A 26,030-nucleotide genomic window follows, 5' to 3' on the forward strand; every position below is an offset into this window, starting at 1 on the left:
TGGAACTTAATACATCAGGAGCAATAGGTTTAGGAAGTTGAGAGCAAAGTGATCAAATCATTTATAGAAAACATACATGATTGTTTCATCTATTTGATTTTTCGTTACCCCATAAACCTCAATGAGCAGTTGACGGCGAAGATCATGAATATCAAACTATCCTTTCACTATCAATTCTTTCTTCCCATCCACAAACTCAGCTGTTTCGACTCCTTAGACGAGAGACAAGTTAGTTCAATCAGATAAAAAAAAAGGGGGATTTTCATATACACCCAATTCTGAAGAGTGGTTTTAAATAAAACCCACATAATATTCCTTTATGATAGACATCTAAAATGTATCAATTATGATACATATTATGTCCTATTTTTTCTAAATTTTACACAATTGCCACTATTCAACTATAACATATAAACATAATAAATAAGCTTAATTGATGTTTTCTTAAATACCTTAATTATGAGTTTTTTTTTTAACACTAACATTTTTCAATCAATTTGCAAGAATCATGCGGTTTTCTTTATTTTTATGAAAAAATCTAGCTGAAATAAATACATTCTATGATCTATACATAAGGTAAAATATAATATAAATAAGATATCTGATTATTTGAGTAAAAAGAAGAAATTTTATAGTGTTACCGTAAGCCCTAAGCCCTAAACCCTAAACCCTAAACCCTAAACCCTATACCCTATACCCTATATCCTAAACCCTAAACCCTAAACCCTATATCCTATACATATACTCTAACCCTATACCCTAACCCTATACCCTAAACCCTATTAACTTAACCCTATACCCTAAACCCAATTTTGGGTTTCTTCTTTTTAGGTATATTATCATATCATGTCATACTTAATAGGTATATTATAAATGTAAATGTTCTTTCGATCAGGATGAGAAATGATATAATAATATACCTAAAAAGAAGAAAATTAATCAAAGAACAAGAACGTGTACCTTACAATCAAACATTTTTCGACTATGTAGAGAGACACCAAATGTGAGCTTAAGAATGAAAAGAATCATTCTATTACAAATGACATACTTCTATATATAACATATATATACACTCAAGTTAGTAATAACAAGGTAAGAAATTAAAGAATGTAATTGATTATGATAAAGTTAAATCCAACTAAATTTTAGCTCAATATTTGAGTTTCAAATTGATGCTAAAATTGAGAAAGATACCAAATTTAGCTTTATATCGTCTGAAGGGCAAATTAGAGAAACTAAAAAATGAAGAAAACTATTAACTATAGACATATGCTCTATATAGTAAGTTTGCTTATGTGGAGTGGGTGTAAAATGAAAGAGAAATATGTATGGGTTTATCTTAAAAGAGATCTAGTATTTTGGGTTTTTATCTAATTTTCTCAAAAAAAAATTAATTACATGTTCATAATGCACAAAAGATCGCTTGATTAGCATTGATTTTATTTGAAAATTATACACTTTAGTACGTACCATCCATTTCCTTGCAACATTTCATCATGTTTTTTGTCATATTGAGGTTCGATGTGGTATACCCGGACATGTCGACACCAAATCTGAAAAACATAAACAGACAATCAATATGTTAACTTATCAAAAAAATTTGAGCTTTCAAGCTAGGCTATAAAGCCTCTCTATTACTCTATATATACTTTATATGTATGTATGTGTACACACATATATGTGAGGTCCAATGACACCTCACCTTTGTTCCACCGCATGATCGGATCGTCTTCTCATTGTCGACAATCTTGTTTAAGTTTTTTTTCTTTAACCACTCTAGAACCCTAAACTTCAAAGGGTTTAACAACTTTTTTCTGTCTTCAACACTTCATAGGTTTTAGCCACCTTTGGAAGTCTTCTCTATTTAACCACTTCCCGGCCAACCTTAAACTTCAAAGGGTTTGACCATTTCCGAATGTTGTCTCTCTTTAAAAACTTCAAAAAGTCTAACCATTTACGGAAATGTTCTCTCTTTAACCACTTCCAAACCCTAAACTTCAAAGGGTTTAATGAATTCAGAAAGTTTTCTCTTTAGCAAATTTAAAGGGTTTAACCATATCCGGAAGCCTTCTCTCTTTGACCAATTAACTATACTCAGTGCCTTCATGATTCAAATGTACTCGATCCACAACTTCGCGCATGTTTCTTTCTCTCTTCACTTGTGTTGTCTTGATCTAAGACTACATGTAGACCTCTGTAAGACCAATTATCTGTCATTAAAGATTCTCAGTCTTAATTGAACTAGAACTTTGTAAACCTAAGAACATGTTCCTCTTTTTTTGCTTTGATATTTCTAGTGTCGTACTAGAGATGAGTTTCACTGGATTTAAGTTGGCGCTTGTCCTTGCGTCATATGTGTTTGCAGGTCGCATCATGGCTTTTGTTTATTCCTTATTTTGTTAGGGTTGGATGTCCTAAGAAATGCCAACTTCTGCAGGGAGGGATATTGTTCAGTTTCTCCTTTTAATAACGACGATGATGGTTGCCCGACTAGACGTGGTGATTATGGTTTCAGATCGCTACTACAGGCCAGAGATTGGGTCGCGTGGGTTTCTACTCTGAAGCGTGTGGTAGCGTTAGGGCCATTCCTTTAGGTTCTAAGGCGAACTTTTGTAGTTTTGTTAGTTATTTAGTGTCTCGCATATTTACAAATTTTTTTTAATGAAGGCGGGTCGGTGCGGCTGTCATCAGGACTTGATTAATGAAATAATAATATGAGTCTCTACAATAAGCATGTATGTGATCCAGGCACCAACTTAATAAGCATATGTGCTCGATTAACCAAACACCAACTAAATAAGCATGTACTCGATCAACCAAATACCAACTAGCAAAGAGTGTTCTAATTGCTACTTCATTTTCTTTGATGTAGCGGTGACATAATGGAAATATAACTCGACTACTGCGAAACATAATTGCAAAAAACATTGTTTTCCTATTATGTTGCTGCAAGATTATACATTTGATAACAGTCACAACACTTACTACTAGACTATGAGGATGCAACAATTTGACAACACTTCGCTTTATTCTACCACTAGGAAGATACAACCATTTAACAATGGAACGAAACCTTGCTAGGCCAAATAAGGCACGTAGTGTGTATACATATGCATTCCACCAACTAGCCATTGCAAAACTATATATGTAGTGACTTATTACTCATCAAATGCGAGACACTACTGAATAATCGACAAATGGCAAAACAAAAAACAAAGTATAAAATGATATCAGTTACATATGTTAGGATTTAGACTTGTGAGGCTCAGGGGAATCTTGTGATCTACAGGGATTCGTGCTTCTGAAGTACGCATTGCTAGCTACAGGGACTAGGAGACATGTTGTCCTCTCTGCCTCTCGCAAGAGAGTTTTCTCGGCGTCGCTCAGTCTCGATTGACGGTGACTTTGCGCCTTCGATTGTATGGGGAGCATTTCCTCCTCTCTCTCATTCAACTTGTGGCGGTGACAACGAGTTAGCTTGACGACACCTCCTAAACCAAGGCTCTGGCCTTATTCCTCTTATTGTGAGTGATACTGGTGGGTTAACAAACCCAGATCTGATGTTGGGTAGCCATGGCTTTGGATAGATGGCGGGGATCTTAGCGCACGACGGTGGACAAGTTGATGTTGACGACCATGGATTAGATCTTCTCAATCTCTGCGATGTCAAAAGGAAGGGTGGTGGTGTAGTGGGGGCTGTGGACGTGGCTGGTATGGATGCCAGCTTATGGTCTCTGTTTCAAGGGGAGGGTACGCCGACGGCGTGGCTTGGTCGCGGTGGCAGCGGCGGAGATGAGGAGAAGGCGGCTACTTTGGTCTCCTTCTTGGCTCCTCTAAGGTTTATGCTGGTTTGGGCCTGGGTTGGATTAGCTAGGGTTTCTCTCTGTTGGGCCTTGGCTTTTGAGATTGGCTGCGGGCTTTGTTCGGCTGAAGCTGTTGCAGTGCAAATGGATAGGGATGTAGCAGAAGGGGTGAGTTCCACTTCTGCTATAGTACCCGCTTGATTTTGATAGGGAGATCAACATGAAGATAAGAATTCTGATGTTACAGTTTATTACGTTTCAGAGTTTTTAATCTTCTTGTTTTTGGTTTTATCTTCGTAGAAGGTGAACATACTTAGAGTGAGTGTTTTGGTATATTTGTGTGAAGAGCGTACTAGTATAGTTGTTCTGCATGATGGTTTTTCTGACTGCCCTTTGGGCAAGTCATTATTGTACTGTTCGCTGAATTTTATTAATTGATGACCTCTTTTTTTTTTCTTTTTTTTTTAAAAGAGTATAAAATAGCAAATCAAGCATGACCCAAGGAAAAGGCCCAAACACAAATCTCCCTCAAGGAAACAAAAGAAGCCACAACCACCAGCAAGATATTCAAGCCTGCTCCGCCCTACTAAATTCGTCTGACCATCCACGTTTCTCCACCACAACCTGGCCAGAGCCAATCTATATAGCGCTATGTTTTTCCCCACATCAATCGCCTCCTTATAGCCAATCTAAATTACAATAATGTACCGGTCACGGTGCTTAAAACATATGTTTTTTTTTTAGAACAACTTAAAACATCTGTTTAACATATATAATTGTGAGGAATACACATAATATAAGAATTAAATTTAATCTTGTCCCTGTTTTAGTAGTCCTTGAGGTTCGATATTTATTTGAATAGTACATGAAGTCACGATTTTTCTCTCAAATAGTCATTCCGTCTATTTCCTCTGTCAAAATAGTGATGTGGCTGTTAAGAATTTGCCAGCTCACCGTAAAATTTTGTGAATTGACCTAAATACCCATGTTATGCTCACATATTAACTCTTTACTCTCTCTCTCTCTCTCTCCACTGTTTATGCCCTCAATCTCTTCTCTCTCCTCCTCCACCTCCTCACCACAACCACATCACCCGCCGGACCTTCATCGATATCACCACCATAAACATGGTCTGTCACTGCGGCCTCGACCACATACTAGAGCGCAAGAAAAACCTCCGGCGAGTTTTCAACATTAAAAACCTAATAAAATCATAGCCTTTGAAATCTCTCCCTATTTCCACCCTCACCAAATCCAGCCACTCCCTCCAAATCCCAACTCACCCCGTCGACTTCACCTTGCAGCTTCTCAACATCGACGTCAAGGAGCAGCTCATGTACCAGAGCCACTAAACCCACTTACCCCGCATCTCTCTCCCGTTGCCCAAAACTCAAACCCACACCACAATCTTCTTCATTCGCCGACAACCAAACCCTAAACACCACCACCAATGAAGCCCCTCTTTTTTCCGGTTCAGACCCGAGCTAGATTTGCAAGCTCAACCACTTCGAATCCCCAACCAACAACCTCTTCTCGCCTCCCCTTCTTCTATCTAAAATTCAAAGCCATTTGGGAACATTTTTGTCTCAATTTGATGGGAATTGACCACCTAATTGGGGATCCCTAGAGTTTCAGATTTAGGAATTGAAAGGTTGTTTGACGGCCGTGAGCTCGGTGGCACTGGTGGATTTTGGAGGTGAAGAAAGAAAGAAAAGAAGCCGATAAAAGAAGTTAGAAGGAAAAAGAAAGAAGAAAAAAAAAGGTAAACAAAGCTAGGGGTATTCTCGTTTATACAATTTTTTTAGTCTTTGATTGCCACATCATCATACTAACGGAGGAAGTGACGGAATGGACCTTTGGGATCAAAAACGGTGACTTCACGGACCTTCGAGATTAATTTAAAAGAACGAGGACTAAATCGATGATGAACCATACTACATGGACTAAACAATATTTAGCCCTATAAAAAATGTAACGTGACTTTTGACAATTAATGAAGCAGCACAATTACTATTTTACTGAAGAAGAAAAAAAAACCAACAAATTAATCCGGAACCAACAAGCCGGATGACTATACTTTATGGAGACGTCTGGAATGCTCCGGAGTGTCCGTGCTCCGTATTTGTCTACTGACAGAAGTAAATTAGTAAAAATAAGATTTTACCACTTGCGTGCAAACACGCCGAAGCTAAGAGCATCGTGCGTGGGATTATAATTTTTCGTTGATCTTCCTTTCTCTTCGTTTCTCTTTATCTTTTCTCATCCCCCTGTAATGGCTGCTGTACTGCTGTTCTCTGCAAATGGCCAACACGACCCAGGCCCAATTAATCGCCGACTTCATCGATCGTACTCGACTCCACCCATCCAAACGTTTCGCCCTTCGACGGCATCCACGTCGATCTCTCAGACATAGAGACGCGACGCGTAGAGCAGCCTTCTCTGAGAGATCCGACATCGAAAAAACTATTCTGGGCATCCAGTTGTTGTTGTGTAGCGAGTTTTCCATGAAGGAGGCCGCGACTATTTCCAACAGCAGCCCTCAACTTCGTCTTCGACTTCCTCTATTCTCCAGTCACTTCCTTTCCATCTGGTACTTATCAAAGCTCCCATCTTTGTTTTGCTTTGTTTGGTTCTGGTTTTTACAGTCAATAATCTATATTTATGTCTTCTGTTTTTTCCTTTTCCAATTCTCCAGCTGTTTGTGGCTGCCAATATAGGCAACCAATTGAAGCTTCTTCAACACAACTCAACGCTGCCCAAATTCGCCTCTGAGTTGCGCTTCAAAAACTTACCGACGATGTGCATATCACGCGCTCAAAAACTCGAGGAAGACTAACGGTGGACTCACGCCTATTTTTTACAGGAGCCAATGGACGAACGACACGTAAAACAGACAAACGCATAACACAGACGCTCCAGAGCATTCCAGAACTCACCATACTTTATAGTGAAAACAAAGGCTTGAATTATTTGGATATGTATCATGTATGATGGGATGTAGCTCAGCGATCTAATCCAACAAGGGACCTTGGAAGCTGGTTTTGTCATTTCATAGATGGAGCCTTGTCAAAATAGCCGTTGGAAAGCTTGTAGACCATGCATGCACACATTGCTGTAGACTGTAGAGCTCGATCTCCTTCTCTATCTCTGTCCCCTTCCCCTTCTCAAATGAAACCCTCCCTCTGACTCTCTCTTTGTCCAGTCTCTTTCACCTGGTCCATGCCTCCATGGGCATGTCTTGGCACGCGTTGCAGGTCCTGTTGCAGCCACTACTGCGCATAGTTCACTAAAATATTGTAGGCTGACACAAACAAACTTACCCTAAAGTGTCGCCAACTGGGTAAGATCAGAACATTGAATCGAACGGGCTAAACAAAGTAACAAACCATTTGGATGATCGAATGAGCTAGATAGAGGCATGTGCTGGTTGAATATAATAGCGCCCATTTGGCCCTTCTTGGTGCTCACTACTCTCACCCCACCCCAGTAATTGTAAAATGAGAACGGAGAGCTTTTGTTCTTGGTGAAAAAGGTACGCCTGGGGAAGGGTCGAAAGGACTTGGAGATAAAGACACGAGAATTCTAAAGGCGTTTTTGACCCAACACCCATTATCAATCGGTTTTTCCCTTTCTGTTTTCTAGAGGATGTGAAGCTTCCTATACACACCTACCTTCTTGCATTATGTCGAGTCTTCATCCACTCCACTATAGTAATTATAAATTAGTAATGGTCTCACTAAAAGCTAATTGATCAATTTGTTATCATATTCAAAGATGTGAACTTAAGGATATTTGTTGAAATGCCTCAAACAAGTCTAGCTAGCCACGTATAATTTATCCCGATAAGAGACTAAATCGATGTGTTATTTCATCTTACATGTATCGTAAGTATTTTTTTTTATGTAATTGTAAAATCGCTCTAAATTAATCAAGCTAAACTCTGTTACCCTAGAGTTAGGCGTTTCTATCAAGTTTCTAATTATCACATTTGGAAACTTGGAATCATGATGTAGGTTGGATTATATATGCTTTGGGTGAGGCTTGGTGTGGAGTGTTCTAAATGCACTTTTCTCTTTGGCTGTGAAAGTTTGTATTGGAGTTAGTTGAGATGAGGACCCTAAAAAAGAAAAAGGCAAAGGTGGTGGAGGAGGTTTCCAAGATGAAAAATTGAAGCAATGTGCTAGCTAGACGCAAGTACCCTTATGATAGGGCTTAGCTTTTGTCTCTGCAAATGAGAGGTTTCCTTCTACCCCTCTAAGCTTTTGGGTAAAAAGATACTAAACGTCACATTATAGAGCTTGTCATGCCACGCATGGACCGAAATGTCTTCTCCAACGCTCAAGTGAAAATCATTCCCCTCTTGACTCCATCATAGCCACACACAACATACAGACACAGAGTTTCAAAGTCTCGGATCTTTATCTTGATTTCACTAGATAATCATGTCTATAATTCTTCCGTTTTGTCAAGTTAAAGTTGGTCTGACTTCTGTGAGATTACCTAGTTTCCTTGCGGTTTTACCAAAATTCTTGTTTCTGACTTCTGTGTTCTAAAGTAACCAACAAAGCATTAGGATGGATATAAAAACTCAAGGTGTCATAATCTTCATGGAAAAGAGGCTCAATCTATTCCTCACACCTTAATCACATTCACATTTACATGCTTAATATGCTACAATCTTCCTTTGTCCACACACATACCTACTCACGATAGTTATCTCCAATGAAGCTTCAGTTTAGACGTAAATTCACTAATGATTACGCCAAGAAGAAGTCTAGTCTGATAGAAAGTTAGAAACTGATCGAGTACAGAAATCTAAATGCAATGTAAGCTGATTAGAGACAAGGCCATAATGCAACCCCGAGTAGCTAGTGACGAGCAAATTATACATTTTTAGGGTTCTAAAATTTGAGAATTGAGAATTGCTTGAGGAAGGATTGAAGGCATTCGTTTATGGGTTGTAGCATGCGTGTCTATGCCAAATGCCCTAAAGAAAAATACCACCATTATTAATTTGGAAAGCTGGATAGCTTTCCCCTGTAAACAATTGACCATAATCAAAAGAACCCATGAAACCAAAATTTGAAGGGGAAAAAAAAAAAAAGACTGGAGAAGGAAAAGGTGCAACCTTTGCTTCTATTCCAAGATTCAGAGAGAAAACGATAACACAGTGCTTATGCTCATTGCTCTCCACCTATGTTTTCTGGGCACTCTTCCCAACCTTCTCTCTCTCTCTCTCTCTTGCTTCAAAACTGAGCACTCTTCCCAACCTTCTCTCTCTCTCTCTCTTGCTTCAAAATGCAGAAATGCTGCAATATTCCAGGCAAGTATATTTTGTGTTGGTGGAGTTCCTTGGTGGAGATGGAAACAAAAATTTTGCATGCGGAATTAGGCTGTAAAAGTATGTATATAAAAAACGACACACGAGTTGGGGTAGTCCAAGCCACTGTGTTGAACAAAGGAAGATGCTTTTTTCAGTAGATCAGCAGAATAGGGTTTGAAACTTTCCAAGTTGCCATGAGGAAGATGGAGACTTTACCTGGCTCACTATAAAACAAGATATGGAATAACGGACTCTGTCTTGTCGTATTTTGGAGTACGATGAACAAAACCATGGAAGAAAAGGTTTTTGGCCGTTTAATTAGTGCTAACTGCCAATCAAGGTTGATCAATGCAGCAATGGTAATCAACATAAAACGAGATTATTAAATTAGTTATTGTTATGTTTATTGTTTAATCAGTGTCGACTAAAGGTAGTGCTTATGAAGTTAATGTTAACAAAAAACAAAAAAAAGTTTTTAGCATCACTCTACGTCTTTTATTTTTGTATAAATGTCGATTGTTTGAAATTTTTAATTTGATGTTCTAAGTCAGCATTCCGACGCAAATATATTTGTGAAGCGATTAGTCCTATTCAAATATACACGACCAAGAAATACTGGATACCAAGATTTATTTTTACTTTTTCAAAATTTATGTGTAGTCTGTTTTACTCTTGTGAATATGTCAAGTCCTCTTTTTACAAATAGTAGATCAAAATCAAATAAGCTACCATTGGTTTTTCCCCTAGTGTAAATTTTTTGCCACTGCCCAGTGCCCAGTCACCTTCAACTATTTCCTGATCAAAATCCAAAACCTTTTTCCAGTTCCAGTTGTAGATTTTGTCATACTTCTCGGTCCTTACTCTCTACCGCAAGAAAACGAATACAGTACTCCTATCTCTGTTACTGTGTGTGTATCATCAACACAGTAACTTTTACACATTCTCTCTTTTCATTTTCCATGAACAGTGAACACCCATATGCTGCTGACTCATCATTGTCACCCCTAAACTTTCAACCTACCCAAATTTTCCACTCTCTCTCACATGATCATCACACACATCTATTTCAGGGTCCAGAGTTTCTGTAATGCCCCAAAGAAAACAGCTTGGAAAAAATAGTAATAATCAATTACAAAAACAAGATATACCCAGCTTTATATAGAGCCCCCACTAAGCAGTATCCTCATTTCTCAGCAGACCCCCAAAACCCAAATCAATCCTTCTCTCAAGGTTGTTTTGCTCTCATTCTTCTTCTCTGCACTAAACCCATGATTTCTCTGCCATGGAAAACCATTGCAATGGCTTTGGTTTTGCTTCAAATCACAGAAGCCTCTCCTCTTTCTAGACTTGATAGAATTACCCGGTTGCCTGGTCAGCCCCAAGTCGGGTTCCAACACTACTCGGGTTATGTGACCGTCGATGAGAAGAAACAGAGAGCTCTGTTTTACTACTTTGCTGAAGCTGAAGTTGAACCAGCTTCAAAGCCTCTGGTTCTCTGGCTCAATGGAGGTCACTAATTCTTACTGACTAGTCTAAAGTTTGAATCTCTTTCTAGTTTTGTTTTCTGGGTCTTGATGTGTTTTTGATTTTGGAGTACAGGGCCTGGTTGTTCTTCTCTGGGAGTTGGAGCATTTTCTGAAAATGGACCATTTAGGCCTAGTGGAGAGGTACTGGTTAGAAATGAATATAGTTGGAACAGAGGTATGTATTTTTTTTGTAGATTGGTGATTTTCACTAATGTGTAGTTTCAGAACAAGCAAAGGACTCTGAGACATTCTCATTGATTTGATTTGCAGAAGCAAACATGCTGTACTTGGAGACACCAATTGGAGTTGGGTTCTCTTATTCAACTGATACCGCATCTTATGAGTCTGTAAATGACCGTATCACAGGTAATGTGTTATCCATTCTTCTATTTTTGTGTATATCAATTTTTTGGTCATTTTATCGACTGTTCTATTTTATTGACATGTTCTGCATTTGAGTTTTCTTCCAAATTTTCCCAGAAAGTAGAAGTCTTGCAATATAAGAAAGAAAAAGAACTATTTTCTTTTGTCTCTGTACCGAACGTTCAAGTCAACTTCTGTTCCTATCTTTCTTATGTTTCCAGAAATTAGAAAAGTGCATATATATATATATATATATCATATATGTCTGTATATTCTTTTTCTTCTTTTACCCCAAAGTTCCATTTTAAATCTTTTGATTTCTTTTTTACACTGAAGATTCAGAAGAATATTTCATGATGGGTATGCACTAGGTTATTTTTTGGGTTCACTTTACAGATGTGCCATGTTTAATGATCACTATAGATGTTTTGGATTTTTCCTTCTGAGTTGACAAAAGCTAACCTTTACAGGCTACCTCTAATTTCTAAATGTCTGTTTGTTTATCTATCTATAGCCAGGGACAATCTGATGTTCTTACAAAAGTGGCTGGACAAATTCCCTCAATATAGAAACAGAAGCTTGTTTATTACTGGAGAAAGCTATGCTGGTATGATTATCTTGATTCCTATGAAGAATTACTATATCCATAATCAGTATGACTATAATAATAGATGGAGGAACTGATACCTTTTTTTCTTATCAATTACTAGGACATTATGTTCCCCAGCTAGCAGAACTCATGCTCCAATTCAGCAAGGAATATCACTTCAATCTAAAAGGAATTGCTGTAAGTACTATTACCCCTGCAACATTTCCCTCTGCCTGTAACTTAGAACTTTGTCCATCTCTATACTTTTGGACTAATATTCTTGATCACATTGCAGTTGGGTAATCCAGTCCTTGAATATGCTACCGACTTCAATTCAAGATCCGAGTTCTTTTGGTCTCATGGATTGATATCAGATTCAACATACAAAATGTTCACTTCAGTTTGTAACTATTCCAGATATGTGAGTGAATATTATAGAGGCTCGGTTTCGCCTATTTGTTCCAAGGTGATGAGTCAAGTCAGCAGAGAAACTAGTAAATTTGTTGACAAGTATGATGTCACACTTGATGTTTGTATATCATCTGTGTTCTCCCAATCCAAAGTCCTCAGTCCCCAGGTGAATATCCTTGATCACAACATGAAAACTCGGCATTCATTTTGACATCAGTGGTATAACTGGTATCTGTGCTCTAATTGATTTGACTCGTTTGTTCATGCAGCAAGTTACTGAGTCGATAGATGTATGCGTGGAAGATGAAACAGTAAATTATTTAAACAGGCTGGATGTGCAGAAGGCACTTCATGCTCGTCTTGTTGGTGTTCGGAAATGGGCAGTTTGCAGCAAGTACTTCTCGTCACCTATATAAATTTGAAAGAAGCTTGAACTGATAGCTTGATTGCTTATTATATTGATCTTATGTGTTCATGACAGTGTATTGGATTATGAGCTGCTGGATTTGGAGATACCAACAATCAGCATCGTAGGCAAACTCATTAAGGCAGGAATTTCAGTCTTGGTTTACAGGTATATGCATGCTTGCTAAGTATTTCTCCGTACTTTTATGCATTTAGACAACATCACTCTAGGTATATGCATGCTTGCTAAGTATTTCTCCGTACTTTTATGCATTTAGACAACATCACTCTAGTTTGAATTCTTCTAAAGGTCATGGAAGGTCACTAAAATTTGAGCTTTTCTTTTTGTTTTCACTTGCAGTGGGGACCAAGATTCTGTTATTCCATTGACAGGTAGTCGGACATTAGTTCATGGACTTGCAGAGGAACTAAAACTAAATACCACCGTTCCTTATAGAGTCTGGTTCGAGGGGCAGCAGGTTAATCTTATTTCATATCACTAGAACTGAAGAACTTTCAGGTGGTTGTGTTAGGAACTATGACCTGATAAAAGGTTTTTCACTGTTTTCAGGTTGGTGGGTGGACTCAAGTTTATGGTAATATGCTTTCCTTTGCCACCATTAGAGGAGCATCACATGAAGCACCATTCTCGCAGCCTGAGCGGTCACTTGTTTTGTTTAAATCATTTCTGGAGGGCCGACCGCTACCAGAAGCATTCTGATCTACTGATCAGTTAGATAGGGTCCAGATGAGATTGTAAGAAGTGTGGTTGCTATCTGAGCATGGAAATTGCATTTGTTTGTTATTCGTTTCTTGTTACATGGGTTATCCATGCTGTGGAAACCGGAAAGTAGAAGGGCTTTGTAAACATCAGAAGGAAAAAGAAATGGAAAGAAAAAAAGTGTTTTATTTGTCAGTCTTCAAGTTTCCCTTTGTACATCAGTTTCAAATAGATGATGAGTTTCAAAATGATACTAATCTAGAACTTCTATTTAAAGAAGCTGAATGTAAAATTAGCCCCAGATATTAAGCCAAATGAAAGTACATGGAACATTATATACGCTTATCAAACTGACATAACATGACCAAAAAATCAAGAAGTTGCTAAAGAGTTGTTCTTAAAGTAATTGGAAATTACAACCGGAGCTTCAACCTGCATTTTCATAGAACTGAACTCCAATGCCAATAACGGTTTTGATAGCATCACGGCTCTGGTAAGGTTCTGCACATTGTCCGTGATTTCTTTTTGATTCTGCGTATGGTAACAATGACTGTCTGAAGATTGTTCGTTCTCATTTGTTGGCACAGGAGATGGCCCTGAGACTTTGGCTGGATGCACTGCTCGTACCCTAAACAAGAATCATGAAGCAAAGATCATTTGATCCTTCACTGGCAATAGATAAAGAATGAAAGACAGCATATTTCAACCAAATAAGCATATTATTTAACGCTTGAGGAGCATAACCTGCAGTCGATCATGCAAGAGTACTTGAGAAGGTCTGGATAATACTTTGTGCGACCGCTGCAATTTCACAACACAATGTACTAATTAAGAAAAACCAGTTGTAATATCCTAGAGAATTAGAAAGAGACTCAGCCACAAAAGAACTTGCCTAAAACTTGGAAGTGACATTTTGATTGCTGGTCCCATCCACTTGTTACCGTCCAATGCAGGCACTGCCATCACCATAAACCACGATGGACATTGATGATCCAATTATCAGAAGGATGAAAACCAGAAAGAAGTATCTAATAATTAGTTCATCAAAAAGATGTCAGCATAACCTATATGGTATAAGAAAGGAAGAAAAGTTCAGATTTAACTCACTGGAAGTGGTAAGGTTGACATTACAGGCATCTTTTGAAGCATGATCCATGATTTCAGTCACTTGAACATGTATCTGCTCTTCTGGATTAGAGATAACACCATTCATGCCAATTGCATTTAGAAATTCGCTTTGTTTTGTCTGTGGTTGTCTTGAAACTGCTGTAATTCTCTGTTATGCAGCAACCTACTGATTTTAGGAAACAATAACGGATTTCTTGCAAGTACTTTGTATGAAGAGTTCACAATACATAGACATTAAGCAGTGCAGTCACTTTTTTGGTTTCATGATTGTATGCAGCGGTCTACAAATGCTAGTAAACCAAAAGAAGAAGAAAATGCCACTTGCCTTAGAAAACCTCGCAACTTGACTTGGTAGGCCTACTTCCTGCATGCAATTAACATGGAATTGATTTATAGATGCCATAGCTAAAACAAGTTTGATGTAAAATAAGATTGAAATCTGCTCTGAGAAAAATGCAGCTTCCCACCTTTCGCCCATGATCACAAGCTTCATTGCTATTCACAAGCACCTTTGCTGCCCATCTATTTGACAAAACAAGTCAAAACGGCGCTAAAATGTACTGCATTCTATCATTCATTCATAACCAACCTATATCTTTCTGCAACAATCTATATCAACTTTTTTTTTCTTTTTCTTTTGAGAAATTTATATCAACTCTAAAAAACGAGAAACAACGAACGAGCTGTGACTTACCGCATTGTAAACACAGGTTTCTTACTTAAGGGGATGACTAGCCCCAAGATCAATAGGACAAACCTTCCTAACAAATTGTACACTCATCAACTCAGTATAAACAAAACAAGAGAAAGTTGAGCCAAACGTACGCGCAAGATGTTGGAGGGCTCCATACAAGTCCAGCAATCACAACAAGCTGAATGGAGAAAATAAATGGACATGTCCTATTAGTAACTAGTTGCATAACCTTGACAATTATTGCGAAATCAAATACTGAACCAAAACTGATGTATGTGCCAACCTCATCAAAGACTCCAGCTGGGCTATCATCATAGTTAGCAAGAAAAAACCCGCCAAGAGTATAACTGCCAACCATAAGTATACATCATTTGGTGATCCAACTCCCAAAATCAAGATATAAAAGTGAATGTGAGCCATACAGAATCGATAACGTAGTATTTACCCAAATGCTTCAACTAATCTTAACTCTTTAGGGATGCATGCTCGAACAGTCGCTGCCTTGACAAGATGGAGTTGATACAATGCTCTGATTGGACAAATCAAACCAAGGCAATGTGCATAGTCTGTCTTTCAACATTGAGAAGGCAATAAACACTAAGTGTCGTTAGGAGTTAGGACAACTCACCTGCCTTTGAAAATCCATGGAGGCTTGCCGTAGTTGAAGGAACCTTTTGTTTCTTCCACATCCATGAGCTTAGATCACTTGAACAAAGTGCTTAACCCAAAAACACCTCCAAAGTGCTTTTACGTCTGAACTGCATAGAGAGTTCCAGAACAAGAAAAGCTATATGTTACACAACCCAGAAGAGAAAGATTCGAAAATGAGAATAATGGATGGAAGCAAAGGCTGTCTTTGTTGCTTGAATTATGAGAGGAGGGAGATGTAACCCAGAAGGGTATTGAGTGAAAGCAATGAATGGCTGTGAGAGTGAGTGAAAGGTTAACTCTTTCTACATATTTATAGGGGAAGAGAAAGCAACAGAAGAAGTGTGTTAGACTGACAGTGATTGGTTAGCTGAAGCATCAGTAGCCTTAGGAGAGGATAGGACGTTATCCAAACCACCACATGATATGTCATTTGGCGCCAATTGATTACCGAAACCAAAAACCAAACCCCAATACCAATACCATCTCTGTTTTTCTTTTTCACTCTCAGTAACGTGGTTTAATTTGTTTATATTTATCCATGCTGATCCATGACGCAATCCTATGAGATATGATTTCGTTTTGTTTCTCATTTCTTAATTCTTTGATCTAAACCAATCCCAAGCTCTATATTATTATACTGGTTGTTGCCTTGTTGGGTATAAATTGGGAAAGTTGGATTCTTCTGAATACTAAAATACCTAAATGCTTCATCCTTCTGAAGAGTAAAGCGGCTTAACTCTTTACCAGAGGCCCAGAGCCATTGCTAATTTGCCACCACCCAGCCAGCACCACTGAACCACTTGCTTTGTGGAGGAGCCAATCAAGATTAACCTTTCGCCATTACAAAACCATACCAGAAAACAGTCTCTACTAGTAATGCAAAACTATCAAAGCCCAAGGCCTCAAATACCTAGTTGTGCCCAGAAACTTTGAATTTACCCAGTACTACTTTAGGTGGTTTCATCCACGGTTACGCAAGTATGGTTCTCATTAATTTATGATGATGACATATTTTTGGGAACCCCACGAGAGAAAGCGGAAACAATATCACTCACACAAAATCTTGAGATTCTCATACACAGACGTGTCGACAGACTCGTCACATATACTGTCACTCTGCCTTTCATACTTTCTAGTTCCACTAAATTAGAAGTATGAAGAAAAAGAGGTCACTGCTATTCTTACCAATAGCTTCACTGACCTTTTGTACTACAGGGTACTCTGGCACCCTCTGGTTCGTTCTTCGTGAACTTGCAGCTGACTCAAGCTTCATCTTAATGGAGCAACCAGAAAGCGACACGTCTGAGTAACACATGATGGCGCGAGTCATGTATCGAGTTTCAACTTATGTGTCGAGTTTCAATATTATGGAGCACTGTCATAGACTCGTAGCCATTGTCGTATAGGCTTCTATGGAATTGCAAAAGTTACCAGTAATCTCTGCAAGAACACTCGCCCGACTTAAAGTGATGGAATCTGTTGGAGTCTCTCACAATGATTACACGCCTTGTTACCATGGAGACATGTTTTGCAAACTCATGACAGTCTTTGCAGGCCCTGATGTTCTTAAAGACCACAATAGGGGCATTACTTGGTGTGGAAATGAGCCCGAATGCTATAGCTAGTCTCTCACTGTGGTCAAGAAGCTGTTCTTTCCTTTCAGGAAAACCAGCCAGTACATCCTCCTCGGTTAGAAGTGAATCTTCATCATCCTTGAAAGAAATGCTTAGCTCATTTAGCTTTGAGTATATCTGGTCTATTTGAGAATGGTGCTTATCGCCCACTATAAACCGGTGTGTTTCGCCCTTGACAGTGATCCAGCTGCAACCTGTTTCTTTCCTCAAGTTTTTTTCAACCATCATTCTTCGAAAACGTGCAGCTTCTTCCCATTTTCCCAATGATGCATACAAATTGAACATGATAATGTAACTAGCGGTGTCCTCTGGGTCCATCTGGAGGAGATTTTCAGCTGCAAACTTTCCGAGCTCAAGATTTCGATGTATCCAGCATCCACCTAATAAGCTTTTCCAGCTCATTGCATCAGGCTCAAATGGCATACTCTTTATCAGTTCAAATGCCTCCTGTAGTCGTCCAGCACGAGAGTACACATCGATCATACAATCATAATGATCCACGGTTGGTTCCACATTATATACACTATACATCGAATCCAAATACTGCTTTGCCTCTGTCACCAAACCTGAATGGCTACAAGCAGTTAGAACAGCTATAAATGTAACTGAATTTGGCTTTATGCCAGAGTTCTGCATTCTACTGAAAAGACGCAGAGCTTCAGAGGCATTGCCATGATACGCATAACCACAAATTATAGCAGTCCAGGCCACAGTATCAGGTTTGTCTATCGATTCAAATGCTTGATAGGCATAGTCCAATCTGCCACATTTTGAGTACATAGTAATCATTGCACTTGCTCCATACAAGAATGCAACAAAGCCTCTTTTTATTGCATCCGCATGAACTTGAGCACCAAAATTTATATCTGCAACTGCAGAGCATGCTTGAAATATACTTGTATATATGTACGGATTCAATGTAACACCTTTACCAATTAAAGTTTGAAAAATCTCAAGACACTCCTCAAATTGGCCATTCTGGCAATAGCCAGAGATTATGGCACTCCATGAAACATCATTCGGTTCATCTATCCTCTTAAATGCTCGGCGAGCAGATTCAAATTCACCACATTTCACATAGAAGTCCACTAGAGGAGTTCCAACAGAAACCTCAGAATCTAATCCAAGCTTAACACTGTAACCATGGATTTGCCTTCCTGCATTCAACTCCTCCAAACCAGCACATGCCTTGAGAACAATCGAAAAAACAAAATCATCAACCTCTACACTCTCCCTAACCATCTCAGCAAACGACTCCAAAACCTCCCCCAGCTTCCCATCTTCAGTATACCCCACCATCAACCCAGTCCAAGCCACCACACTCTTGTTCTCCCCCATCTGATCAAACACAAGTCTAGCACCATCCAACCACCCACATTTCACATACATGTTCCCAATCGCCGTCTCAACGGAACCACCACCATTCCCACTTCTTATAACATAAGAATGCATCTGCTTCCCAAATTCCAGATGCAAATCCTCATCCAACTTCTTCAACAACCCCGTAAAAATCGACGCATTCGGCCTCACCCCACACTCCAGCATATCCAAAAACAGCCCAACAGCCTTGCTCAAAACACCGCTCTCCACATAAGCAGAGATCATTATAACCCAAGAAACCAAATCCCTGCCACGCATTTCATCAAACACCTTCTGTGCATCCCTCAAACTCCCGCAATCGCAGTACATCTTAAGCGCATCGTTCTCAAGAAACTCGGCTGGACTCTTCACTGTACTCCGCAACCATTCGTGAATGAATTTGCCGTCAGAAAAATAACCCATCAGTCCACACTTCTCGAACAAACACCGGTACGACTGAGCAGTCACGGCCACGCCGGCCTCGTTCATTTGCTTCAGAAACTCGCGCGCTTCTTTCATCTTCCCCTGTTTCGATAACGAAACCAGGTGAACGTTTTCGACTTGCCCGGTTTGTATGTGCTGGGTGCTCAACAATGGAGCTGAGGTGGATTTTAACGAGACCCATGATGGGATTTGGGAAAAGTTTACAGATTTTATATGGGGAGGTTTGTCATTGTGATGACTTGTGGAGCAAGAAAGCAGCAGAGAAGACTGGACTGTGGTTAAAGAAGAAGAAGACATTCAAACCCAGATAAACCCCAATCCAATATTTCCAGCTCTCTTTTGAATCTGTTGCAGATTTTATAGGAAAAGCTTTGACCTTTTTTACTTGGGTTTAAGGAGCAGCCAAAACGCACCGTTTTGCAATACAAAAGTTTGTTTCTTTGTTTATTTCTGTTACATTTCCACACAGAAACCCAAAACCCTAGATTTGATCTTAACCGGAGCAACTCCACAATGAAGGCTTCACTGCAATTCCGCGGCGTTAGCTATTGTGTGACTCCGAGGCTGTCACACTCGCGGCGCGTGGGGTGGGTCGCCTCGGCGGCGGCGGCGAATCCGCGGTGGTTCAATGCGGCGGTGGAGAATGCATGTAGAGGCGGAGGCTTGAGAGCTGAGAGACGGAGGATGAGGATCGAGGCTGTGGTGAGGGGAGAGGGAGAGGGAGAGAGAGGTGAGGAAACGGCGGCGTTTAGCTGCGTGATGAAATTCGGAGGGTCGTCGGTGGGGACGGCGGAGAGGATAAGGGAGATAGCTCAGCTGATTGTGAGTTTTCCGGAGGAGAAGCCGGTGGTGGTGCTCTCTGCAATGGGGAAGACTACTAATAACCTCTTACTTGTAATGCACTTTTTTCATTAGTGTCTCTAATTAATTTAATTTTAGTTTAGTTTATGTGATTGTGATTAGTTGTTGATTGTGAAACTTTATGGGTTTGAACTTTGTGGATGCTAGGCTGGGGAGAAGGCGGTCAGTTGCGGTGTTTTGAATGCCTCTGAAATCGAAGAACTGAGCATTGTAAAACAGCTTCATCTTAAGTAAGCTCAATAAATTTCACCTGTGGTTGTATTTAAGTTTTCAGTTGTGTGTTAGTGGTGTTCTGAAAGGCTGTGTGATTTGTTTGATGTGATCAGGACTGTTTCTGAACTTGGAGTTGATCCTTCTGTTATTACAGGTAAGCAGCTTCCTAGTTGAAGGGGGAAAATGTGTGCATTTTGTCTCTTGAGCAATTTTTTGAAGGATGGTGTTTGATTGGAGAATTTTGATGTTTGCTTTTGTATGAAACAATGTGCAGGACACTTGGAAGAACTTGGGCAACTGCTGAAGGGAATAGCGATGATGAAAGAGTTGACTCTACGCACAAGAGACTATCTAGTTTCATTTGGAGAGTGCATGTCCACACGAATCGTTGCAGCTTATCTGAACAAGATTGGTGTTAAGGCGCGCCAAGTATGTATACCCATGTTTAGCAATTTTTTGTTTTGACATATCTATGATAGCTTTGTCCTCTTATTGTTTGTTTGCCACTTAAGATCGTCTTTTGATTGTCGTTGCTACTTAATGTATTGCAGTATGATGCATTTGACATTGGCTTCCTAACAACAGATGACTTCACCAATGCTGAAATCTTGGAGGAAACTTACCCGTCTGTTGCTAAAAGATTAAATGATGACTGGATTAAGGATCCTGCAATTCCCATTGTTACTGGATTTCTCGGAAAGGTCTTTCTCTTGGCTATAGCTACTGGATAGGATTCTGGCTGAAATGCTTTAAGGAGTCTCAATTTCTAATTAAGATATCATTATGAGCTGAGATTCCTAACATTACATATGTTGTATTGATCGTAGGCTTCAAAATCTTGTGCAGTTACTGCCCTGGGTAGGGGTGGTAGTGATTTGACAGCCACAGCCATCGGTAAAGCCCTAGGCTTGCGAGAAGTCCAGGTGAGATTAGACTTTGAAACATGTGTCACTCATGTTTATGCTAAATCTTTGTCTGGCTGTTTATGGATGTAGCTAAATGGCAAGCATTTTAGTGGTGATTGTGCATCTATGTTGTTAGTACCAACTATATGCTAATACAGAAACAAATATAGAAGTTAATTTGACAGTTGTAGCAGGTGTGGAAGGATGTTGATGGTGTTTTGACCTGCGATCCTAGCATATGTTCTAATGCACAACCTGTTCCTCATTTGACTTTCGAAGAGGCGGCTGAGCTTGCGTATTTTGGTGCTCAGGTTCGATGTTCTCCATGAATGCTTAATGTTAATTTGTATTCAAACAGATATTTGACTTGGCTAAAACTTAAATCTACAGCTTGTTTTTTGGAGATAAATTAGAGCTGGATACTGAAACTTTTGGACTAACTCTGTCCATGAAGACTGTTACTGAGTCTAGTTATTTTTCAGATAAAAAGTATGACATCCATCATGGCCAATTCCTGTTACTTTGTATACCATTTTTTATTAGACAAATCATTGCTTCAGTAATTAGTATGGTAACTAGACATGTAGCTTTTAATTGGTACTGAATAAAACTAAGATTGAATGCGGTGAGCAGGTTCTACATCCGCAATCTATGAGACCAGCTAGAGATGGCGACATTCCTGTTAGGGTCAAGAACTCTTATAACCCTAAAGCTCCTGGCACCCTCATAACTAAAGCAAGAGATATGACTAAGGTTTGTATCAGCTTAGATCTTTTTTCGAAAATGAAGTGTGAAAGAATTCAAAGTCTCTATGATTGTTTACTCCCAAATATTCTAACACATATCAAACTTAGGCTGTTCTAACCAGCATAGTCCTGAAGCAAAATATTACTCTGTTGGATATTGTCAGCACACGCATGCTTGGTCAAGTTGGTTTTCTTGCAAAGGTGAGAGGCTTATTGGTGGCATGTTTTGTATATTCTGATTGGTGACCAGTACCCTTTTATTTTTTTGTTTGTAAATTCTGATTGTAACTGGTCTGATTTCCTCATCTAAGTAGGTGTTTTCAACCTTTGAAGATTTGGGCATATCTGTGGATGTTGTTGCAACAAGTGAAGTTAGTTTATCTTTGACATTGGATCCATCAAAATTCTGGAGTAGGGAACTGATTCAGCAGGCAAGATCACAAATTTATGTTCTTTGTTTATGATTTACTGTTTGCCTACTTGTAATTCGTGTTAGGCTATGTGTATTATTTTCCAAGGTTCCTCTGAATTAATCCTGAACCTGCCCTCCCCCTTGTGCAGATTATGACCTCTTGATAACATAAAGCTACCATTGTTTTTAAAATCTTAACGCCCTCTATCTTCCATATATAACAGGAACTTGACAAAATGGAGGAAGAACTTGAAAAAATTGCATTCGTAAATCTTCTGCAGCAGAGGTCAATCATCTCACTCATTGGAAATGTTCAGTATTCTTCGTTGATTCTAGAGAAGGTGTTGTATTTCTCTCTGTCATACTCTAGAATCTGTTGCACTAGTCACTCTGCCATAATCTAGAATCCGTTACACTAGTGTTGCTTTCTTTCGTTGTCTTGGTATTTTCCTCTTCTTTCTCATCTCCTACAATGTCTATTTCTTCTCACAGGCATTTCAAGTTCTTCGAACCAATCAAGTTAATGTCCAAATGATCTCACAAGGGGCATCTAAGGTTTCTTCATATCTTAATCGTTGCAGTTCCACTCATTATTGTTATTAGTTTATTACATTTTCTTTTTGCCTGCATTCTTCTTGCAGTCTAATACGTGATTTGTTATAAACCAGGTGAACATCTCATTGATAGTAAATGACAGTGAAGCTGAAATCTGCGTGAAAGCGCTTCACCATGCCTTCTTTGAAAGCGGTGACCTGTCTGAATTAGTTTTGGAAGGTGGAATCGGAAATGGCGCAGCTTCTTTGCCAGTAGAAACTCGATGATGCAGCTCTCAGTTGTCCTTTTTAGAGCCATGCCCACTGGAATTCCTCGAAAACCTGTGAATTCTGTGTATCATATTTTCTTTCATAAATGATCCGAAAACTGTTGATCGTGACTGCCAACTTATGAGCCATCACCATTTGAATCCCTTAAAAGCTCGTGTGTTGTTTCCAATGTGTTGGAAAAGCTATTAGAAAGATCAAAGATCATTTGTGCAACATACATAGGGTCTAGGTTTTAAGAAGAAAAGGTAAAATGGGAAGTTCAAAGCCAAAACATAATGGGGATGAGGTAGATGAAATTGACCCAAACCTTAAAACCTTAAATTTGTTGCCCGTTAGTCCATTACTAATTACACATTACCATTTCTTATGACACACCACCTACGTAACCTCTTATCAACTCGTGTGGTTAGATAACCATATAAGCAAATACAATACCTTTTCGAATACGAATGTAACTTCTGGACAACTTGGTCAGTAAAGCTCAGTAGTCTTGAGCTTCAACAATGGTGCAGAGATTCTTCTCAGTTAGGCAAATTGACATCCAACAAAACCACCCAACCAACCCTATTATGCTTCTCTCTGGTCCTCCTTCATGGTACCCACAATTCCACTCTCCTCTTTCTCCCTCAGCCTCTCTGTTTCTTATTGCTCTCTCTCTCTCTCTCTCCCTCTCTATGTTTTCTGCAGTGGAAAAACATCATTACTGTTCCAGTTCGCATTCAACGAAGCCCACAATAACAATGGACCAGTCATCTTTATCTGCAGCCGGCGCCGGTTAGAGGCAAAACCTCCTTATCTTTCCCAGGTACATTTTCTCTCTTTACCTCGTTTTTATGATTGTGTCATGTAATATCTTCCAAGTTTTCAATGGTAAAATGTTTCAGGGCGTTGATTCGTCCTGTGAGACCTTTCAGCGCGTAAAAATGAAGTAAGCTACTGACCCTGGAAAGTTTGGGACCTTCTTGAATCTTGATCATAATGATGTATGCAGCTTCTGATTAAGTGCTTGTGTAAATAGGTATGTGGATGATGATGAAGGGATTAAGAAGTTCTTTGCTGCATTCCACCTGTATGATGAATTTCCTGTGTCGGTTGTTATTGATGATTTTGGAGATTTCTTTGAGGAAAGGTACTTCTTTTTCTTCATGGACAGAATCTGTGATTTTGTGTTGGTCTTTGATTTGATTTTTCCGTATTTTCGATTCAAGGAGCTGCCAACAGAGATATGGCAATCCAAGGGGAAAAGACATGGCAATGGTGAGGACACTAGCTTTGTGTCACAATGCCATGGTTCATGCAAAGTGAGTGGCCTTTTTTCTTTGCTTATAATAGGTGACTTAATTTGCTGTTTCAATCCCTGTTGTATGATTCCATTTTGATGGTAGTGAAACAAGGCCTTGCAAGCTTCTGTTATCAGATACACACCATGGAGACTCCCCACGGTTGCTGTTCATCTACAAACGGTGGGTTTCGACCATTTTCACGATTCAAGGTTGGTTTTGCAGTGTGATAGTTATGCACTTTAACAATTGCCTGTTGTATTGGTGCATGTGAAGCCTAAAGAACATTCTCAAATAAGCTTATTTTGGTTTGTCTTGTGAAAGGTGATGGCTGTGGATCGTTTCTTCTAAAGGACTATAACCATTCAGCAAGTGGCAGCTCAAGGAAAAGAAAGACTGCCAAGTACTCCATAGCTCTCCAGAACCTGGTTTTGGAGAAGATTGATGAAGATGGTGGATAGTAGGGATATCGCATTTACAAATTAGTTAAAGGTCAATAACAACACAATCACACTGTCAGTGTTCATATTCTGTTTCATGCCCTTTGGTTGTTCTATAACTTATATTATCACAATGTTAGTTCTGTACAAAATCCTTGAACCATGTGAACTGATCAGAATTCCTGGCTAGCATAACAACGACCCCAGAAACTACAGTTTTCAACTTCTAATCATGATTCTAATCATAGTTTTCAACTTCTAGTCATGATTCTCATTGATTCATGATCAATATCCCTTATGTTTCTGAATTTTTGAATATTGACTACTTGCAACTGATATAAGAATTAGTAACTGCTGAATCTTCCCAAGTAGGCTATTACAACAAGTTCAGGTACCTTATTATTCAGGAAAGTTGTTCATGGTACACTTCATAAGTTCCAAGTAGTTACTATTCACAAAACTATACAAGTCGGCAATGAAAGTAAGAAGACAACCGCAAAGGATCATGAGCATCCCTGCTAATTGTATCAATCTAAACATCTAGTATACTCCTTTCTGGTACTCCGGCTCGCAAAACTCTCCTCCAAGATCATCACAAGCCTCTGCAGGGAAGACCCTGCAACAGTTATGAGGACAGACTGTTTATTTACCATCATAGAATAAGTTTAAGATAGAGTTGGTTCAAGTGTCTAACATTGTTACTGTGATCTTACGTTTTGGGGCTGTCATACTCTAGATAATCTCTATCCTCCCGCTCTTTACCAGGCGTGGCTGCGGTGCTCTTCCCTTGTGGTTCAAGCTTCACCTCAGGATACATTTCGACATCACAAGCTTCTCCTCCGATCGTTTCACAAGCCTCTGCTGGAAAAACCCTGCAAAATTCACCATTAACTTTGCTTCATGCTTGATGCAACAATTAGGAAAAGTAAAAACCAAGGAGAGAACATCGCTTACGAAGTTGCATTGGAGCTGTAATCAACTGTTGAAGGATCAGAGGTCACGTTGTTGGTTGCCTTGAGCTGGGGGAATCTCGAAGATTGTGCCCTTGGAGTAGCTGACCTAAACGGCAAGACCAGGGACTTGGTCGGGGTGGTCGGTGTTAGAAAGGAAAGGAGTGATGGTGGTGAGAGCTGTAGAGTGGCCTGCATTGTGATAAAACTGATGGTTTCTATGAGAAACTGGTATGCTGATTTTGGAAGAACTGAGTTTAAGAGGCTGTAATATATGATCAGCTTGACCAGTGACTTGTATGGATAAGGCAACAAGATATTTTTTCAGTGAGGATAAGGTTTGTATAA

The 26,030-nt window shown here is 39.3% G+C and overlaps 5 protein-coding genes across 5 annotated transcripts; 3 read left to right on the plus strand and 2 right to left on the minus strand.

Moving 5' to 3' along the window:
- Positions 1-10,365: 10,365 nt before the first annotated feature.
- LOC101301551 (serine carboxypeptidase-like 45-like) lies at positions 10,366-13,336 on the plus strand. Its single transcript, XM_004310086.1, has 10 exons — positions 10,366-10,635; positions 10,726-10,827; positions 10,923-11,018; positions 11,530-11,622; positions 11,726-11,802; positions 11,900-12,181; positions 12,285-12,409; positions 12,497-12,589; positions 12,782-12,899; positions 12,992-13,336. Exons 1-10 carry the CDS (start codon positions 10,395-10,397, stop codon positions 13,139-13,141), a joined length of 1,377 nt encoding a protein of 458 aa, XP_004310134.1. The 5' UTR covers positions 10,366-10,394; the 3' UTR covers positions 13,142-13,336.
- Positions 13,337-13,513: 177 nt separating this feature from the next.
- Positions 13,514-19,348, minus strand: LOC101313955 (pentatricopeptide repeat-containing protein At5g13270, chloroplastic-like). Its single transcript, XM_004310193.1, has 10 exons — positions 17,670-19,348; positions 15,409-15,492; positions 15,247-15,310; positions 15,095-15,141; positions 14,737-14,791; positions 14,595-14,633; positions 14,249-14,417; positions 14,034-14,097; positions 13,886-13,942; positions 13,514-13,769 (listed from the first exon to the last, which is right to left on the minus strand). Exons 1-10 carry the CDS (start codon positions 19,346-19,348, stop codon positions 13,514-13,516), a joined length of 2,514 nt encoding a protein of 837 aa, XP_004310241.1.
- On the minus strand, positions 14,889-25,964 carry LOC101301839 (light-regulated protein-like). The gene is made up of 4 exons (XM_004310087.1): positions 25,687-25,964; positions 25,446-25,604; positions 25,107-25,348; positions 14,889-14,903 (listed from the first exon to the last, which is right to left on the minus strand). The coding sequence occupies exons 1-3, from the start codon at positions 25,878-25,880 to the stop codon at positions 25,273-25,275; spliced, it is 429 nt and encodes a 142-aa protein (XP_004310135.1). The 5' UTR covers positions 25,881-25,964; the 3' UTR covers positions 14,889-14,903; positions 25,107-25,272.
- Positions 19,565-23,127, plus strand: LOC101314248 (aspartokinase 1, chloroplastic-like). Its single transcript, XM_004310194.1, has 13 exons — positions 19,565-19,945; positions 20,060-20,142; positions 20,239-20,279; positions 20,400-20,554; positions 20,677-20,826; positions 20,953-21,048; positions 21,225-21,341; positions 21,664-21,783; positions 21,885-21,977; positions 22,091-22,207; positions 22,413-22,529; positions 22,681-22,743; positions 22,857-23,127. Exons 1-13 carry the CDS (start codon positions 19,565-19,567, stop codon positions 23,007-23,009), a joined length of 1,686 nt encoding a protein of 561 aa, XP_004310242.1. The 3' UTR covers positions 23,010-23,127.
- On the plus strand, positions 23,516-24,753 carry LOC101314536. The gene is made up of 7 exons (XM_004310195.1): positions 23,516-23,607; positions 23,700-23,817; positions 23,897-23,940; positions 24,031-24,141; positions 24,221-24,313; positions 24,398-24,504; positions 24,617-24,753. The coding sequence occupies exons 1-7, from the start codon at positions 23,516-23,518 to the stop codon at positions 24,751-24,753; spliced, it is 702 nt and encodes a 233-aa protein (XP_004310243.1).
- Positions 25,965-26,030: the final 66 nt, after the last annotated feature.

Source organism: Fragaria vesca, unplaced genomic scaffold (assembly GCF_000184155.1).
Source record: "Fragaria vesca subsp. vesca unplaced genomic scaffold, FraVesHawaii_1.0 scf0513160_u, whole genome shotgun sequence".
In the NCBI taxonomy this organism is placed as follows: Eukaryota; Viridiplantae; Streptophyta; class Magnoliopsida; order Rosales; family Rosaceae; genus Fragaria; species Fragaria vesca.

Excerpts from the sequence above, each read along its gene's own strand:
- LOC101301551 (XM_004310086.1), top strand. The coding sequence starts at position 10,395 with ATGATTTCTCTGCCATGGAAAACCATTGCAATGGCTTTGGTTTTGCTT. Across the intron at positions 11,803-11,899 it reads TCAATCTAAAAGGAATTGCT|TTGGGTAATCCAGTCCTTGA; the intron begins GTAAGTACTATT and ends ATCACATTGCAG. Across the intron at positions 12,182-12,284 it reads CCAAAGTCCTCAGTCCCCAG|CAAGTTACTGAGTCGATAGA; the intron begins GTGAATATCCTT and ends TTGTTCATGCAG.
- LOC101313955 (XM_004310193.1), bottom strand. The coding sequence starts at position 19,348 with ATGTCTTCTTCTTCTTTAACCACAGTCCAGTCTTCTCTGCTGCTTTCT. Across the intron at positions 15,493-17,669 it reads TTTGAACTGATAAAGAGTAT|AGCATTGTATCAACTCCATC; the intron begins GCCATTTGAGCC and ends TTGTCCAATCAG. Across the intron at positions 14,634-14,736 it reads CTTGTGATCATGGGCGAAAG|GAAGTAGGCCTACCAAGTCA; the intron begins GTGGGAAGCTGC and ends AATTGCATGCAG.
- LOC101314248 (XM_004310194.1), top strand. The coding sequence starts at position 19,565 with ATGAAGGCTTCACTGCAATTCCGCGGCGTTAGCTATTGTGTGACTCCG. Across the intron at positions 20,827-20,952 it reads TTACTGGATTTCTCGGAAAG|GCTTCAAAATCTTGTGCAGT; the intron begins GTCTTTCTCTTG and ends TATTGATCGTAG. Across the intron at positions 22,744-22,856 it reads TCTCACAAGGGGCATCTAAG|GTGAACATCTCATTGATAGT; the intron begins GTTTCTTCATAT and ends GTTATAAACCAG.
- LOC101314536 (XM_004310195.1), top strand. The coding sequence starts at position 23,516 with ATGGTGCAGAGATTCTTCTCAGTTAGGCAAATTGACATCCAACAAAAC. Across the intron at positions 24,314-24,397 it reads AATGCCATGGTTCATGCAAA|TGAAACAAGGCCTTGCAAGC; the intron begins GTGAGTGGCCTT and ends TTTTGATGGTAG. Across the intron at positions 24,505-24,616 it reads GACCATTTTCACGATTCAAG|GTGATGGCTGTGGATCGTTT; the intron begins GTTGGTTTTGCA and ends GTCTTGTGAAAG.
- LOC101301839 (XM_004310087.1), bottom strand. The coding sequence starts at position 25,880 with ATGCAGGCCACTCTACAGCTCTCACCACCATCACTCCTTTCCTTTCTA. Across the intron at positions 25,605-25,686 it reads TACAGCTCCAATGCAACTTC|GGTTTTTCCAGCAGAGGCTT; the intron begins GTAAGCGATGTT and ends TGAATTTTGCAG. Across the intron at positions 25,349-25,445 it reads GAGTATGACAGCCCCAAAAC|GGTCTTCCCTGCAGAGGCTT; the intron begins GTAAGATCACAG and ends TAACTGTTGCAG.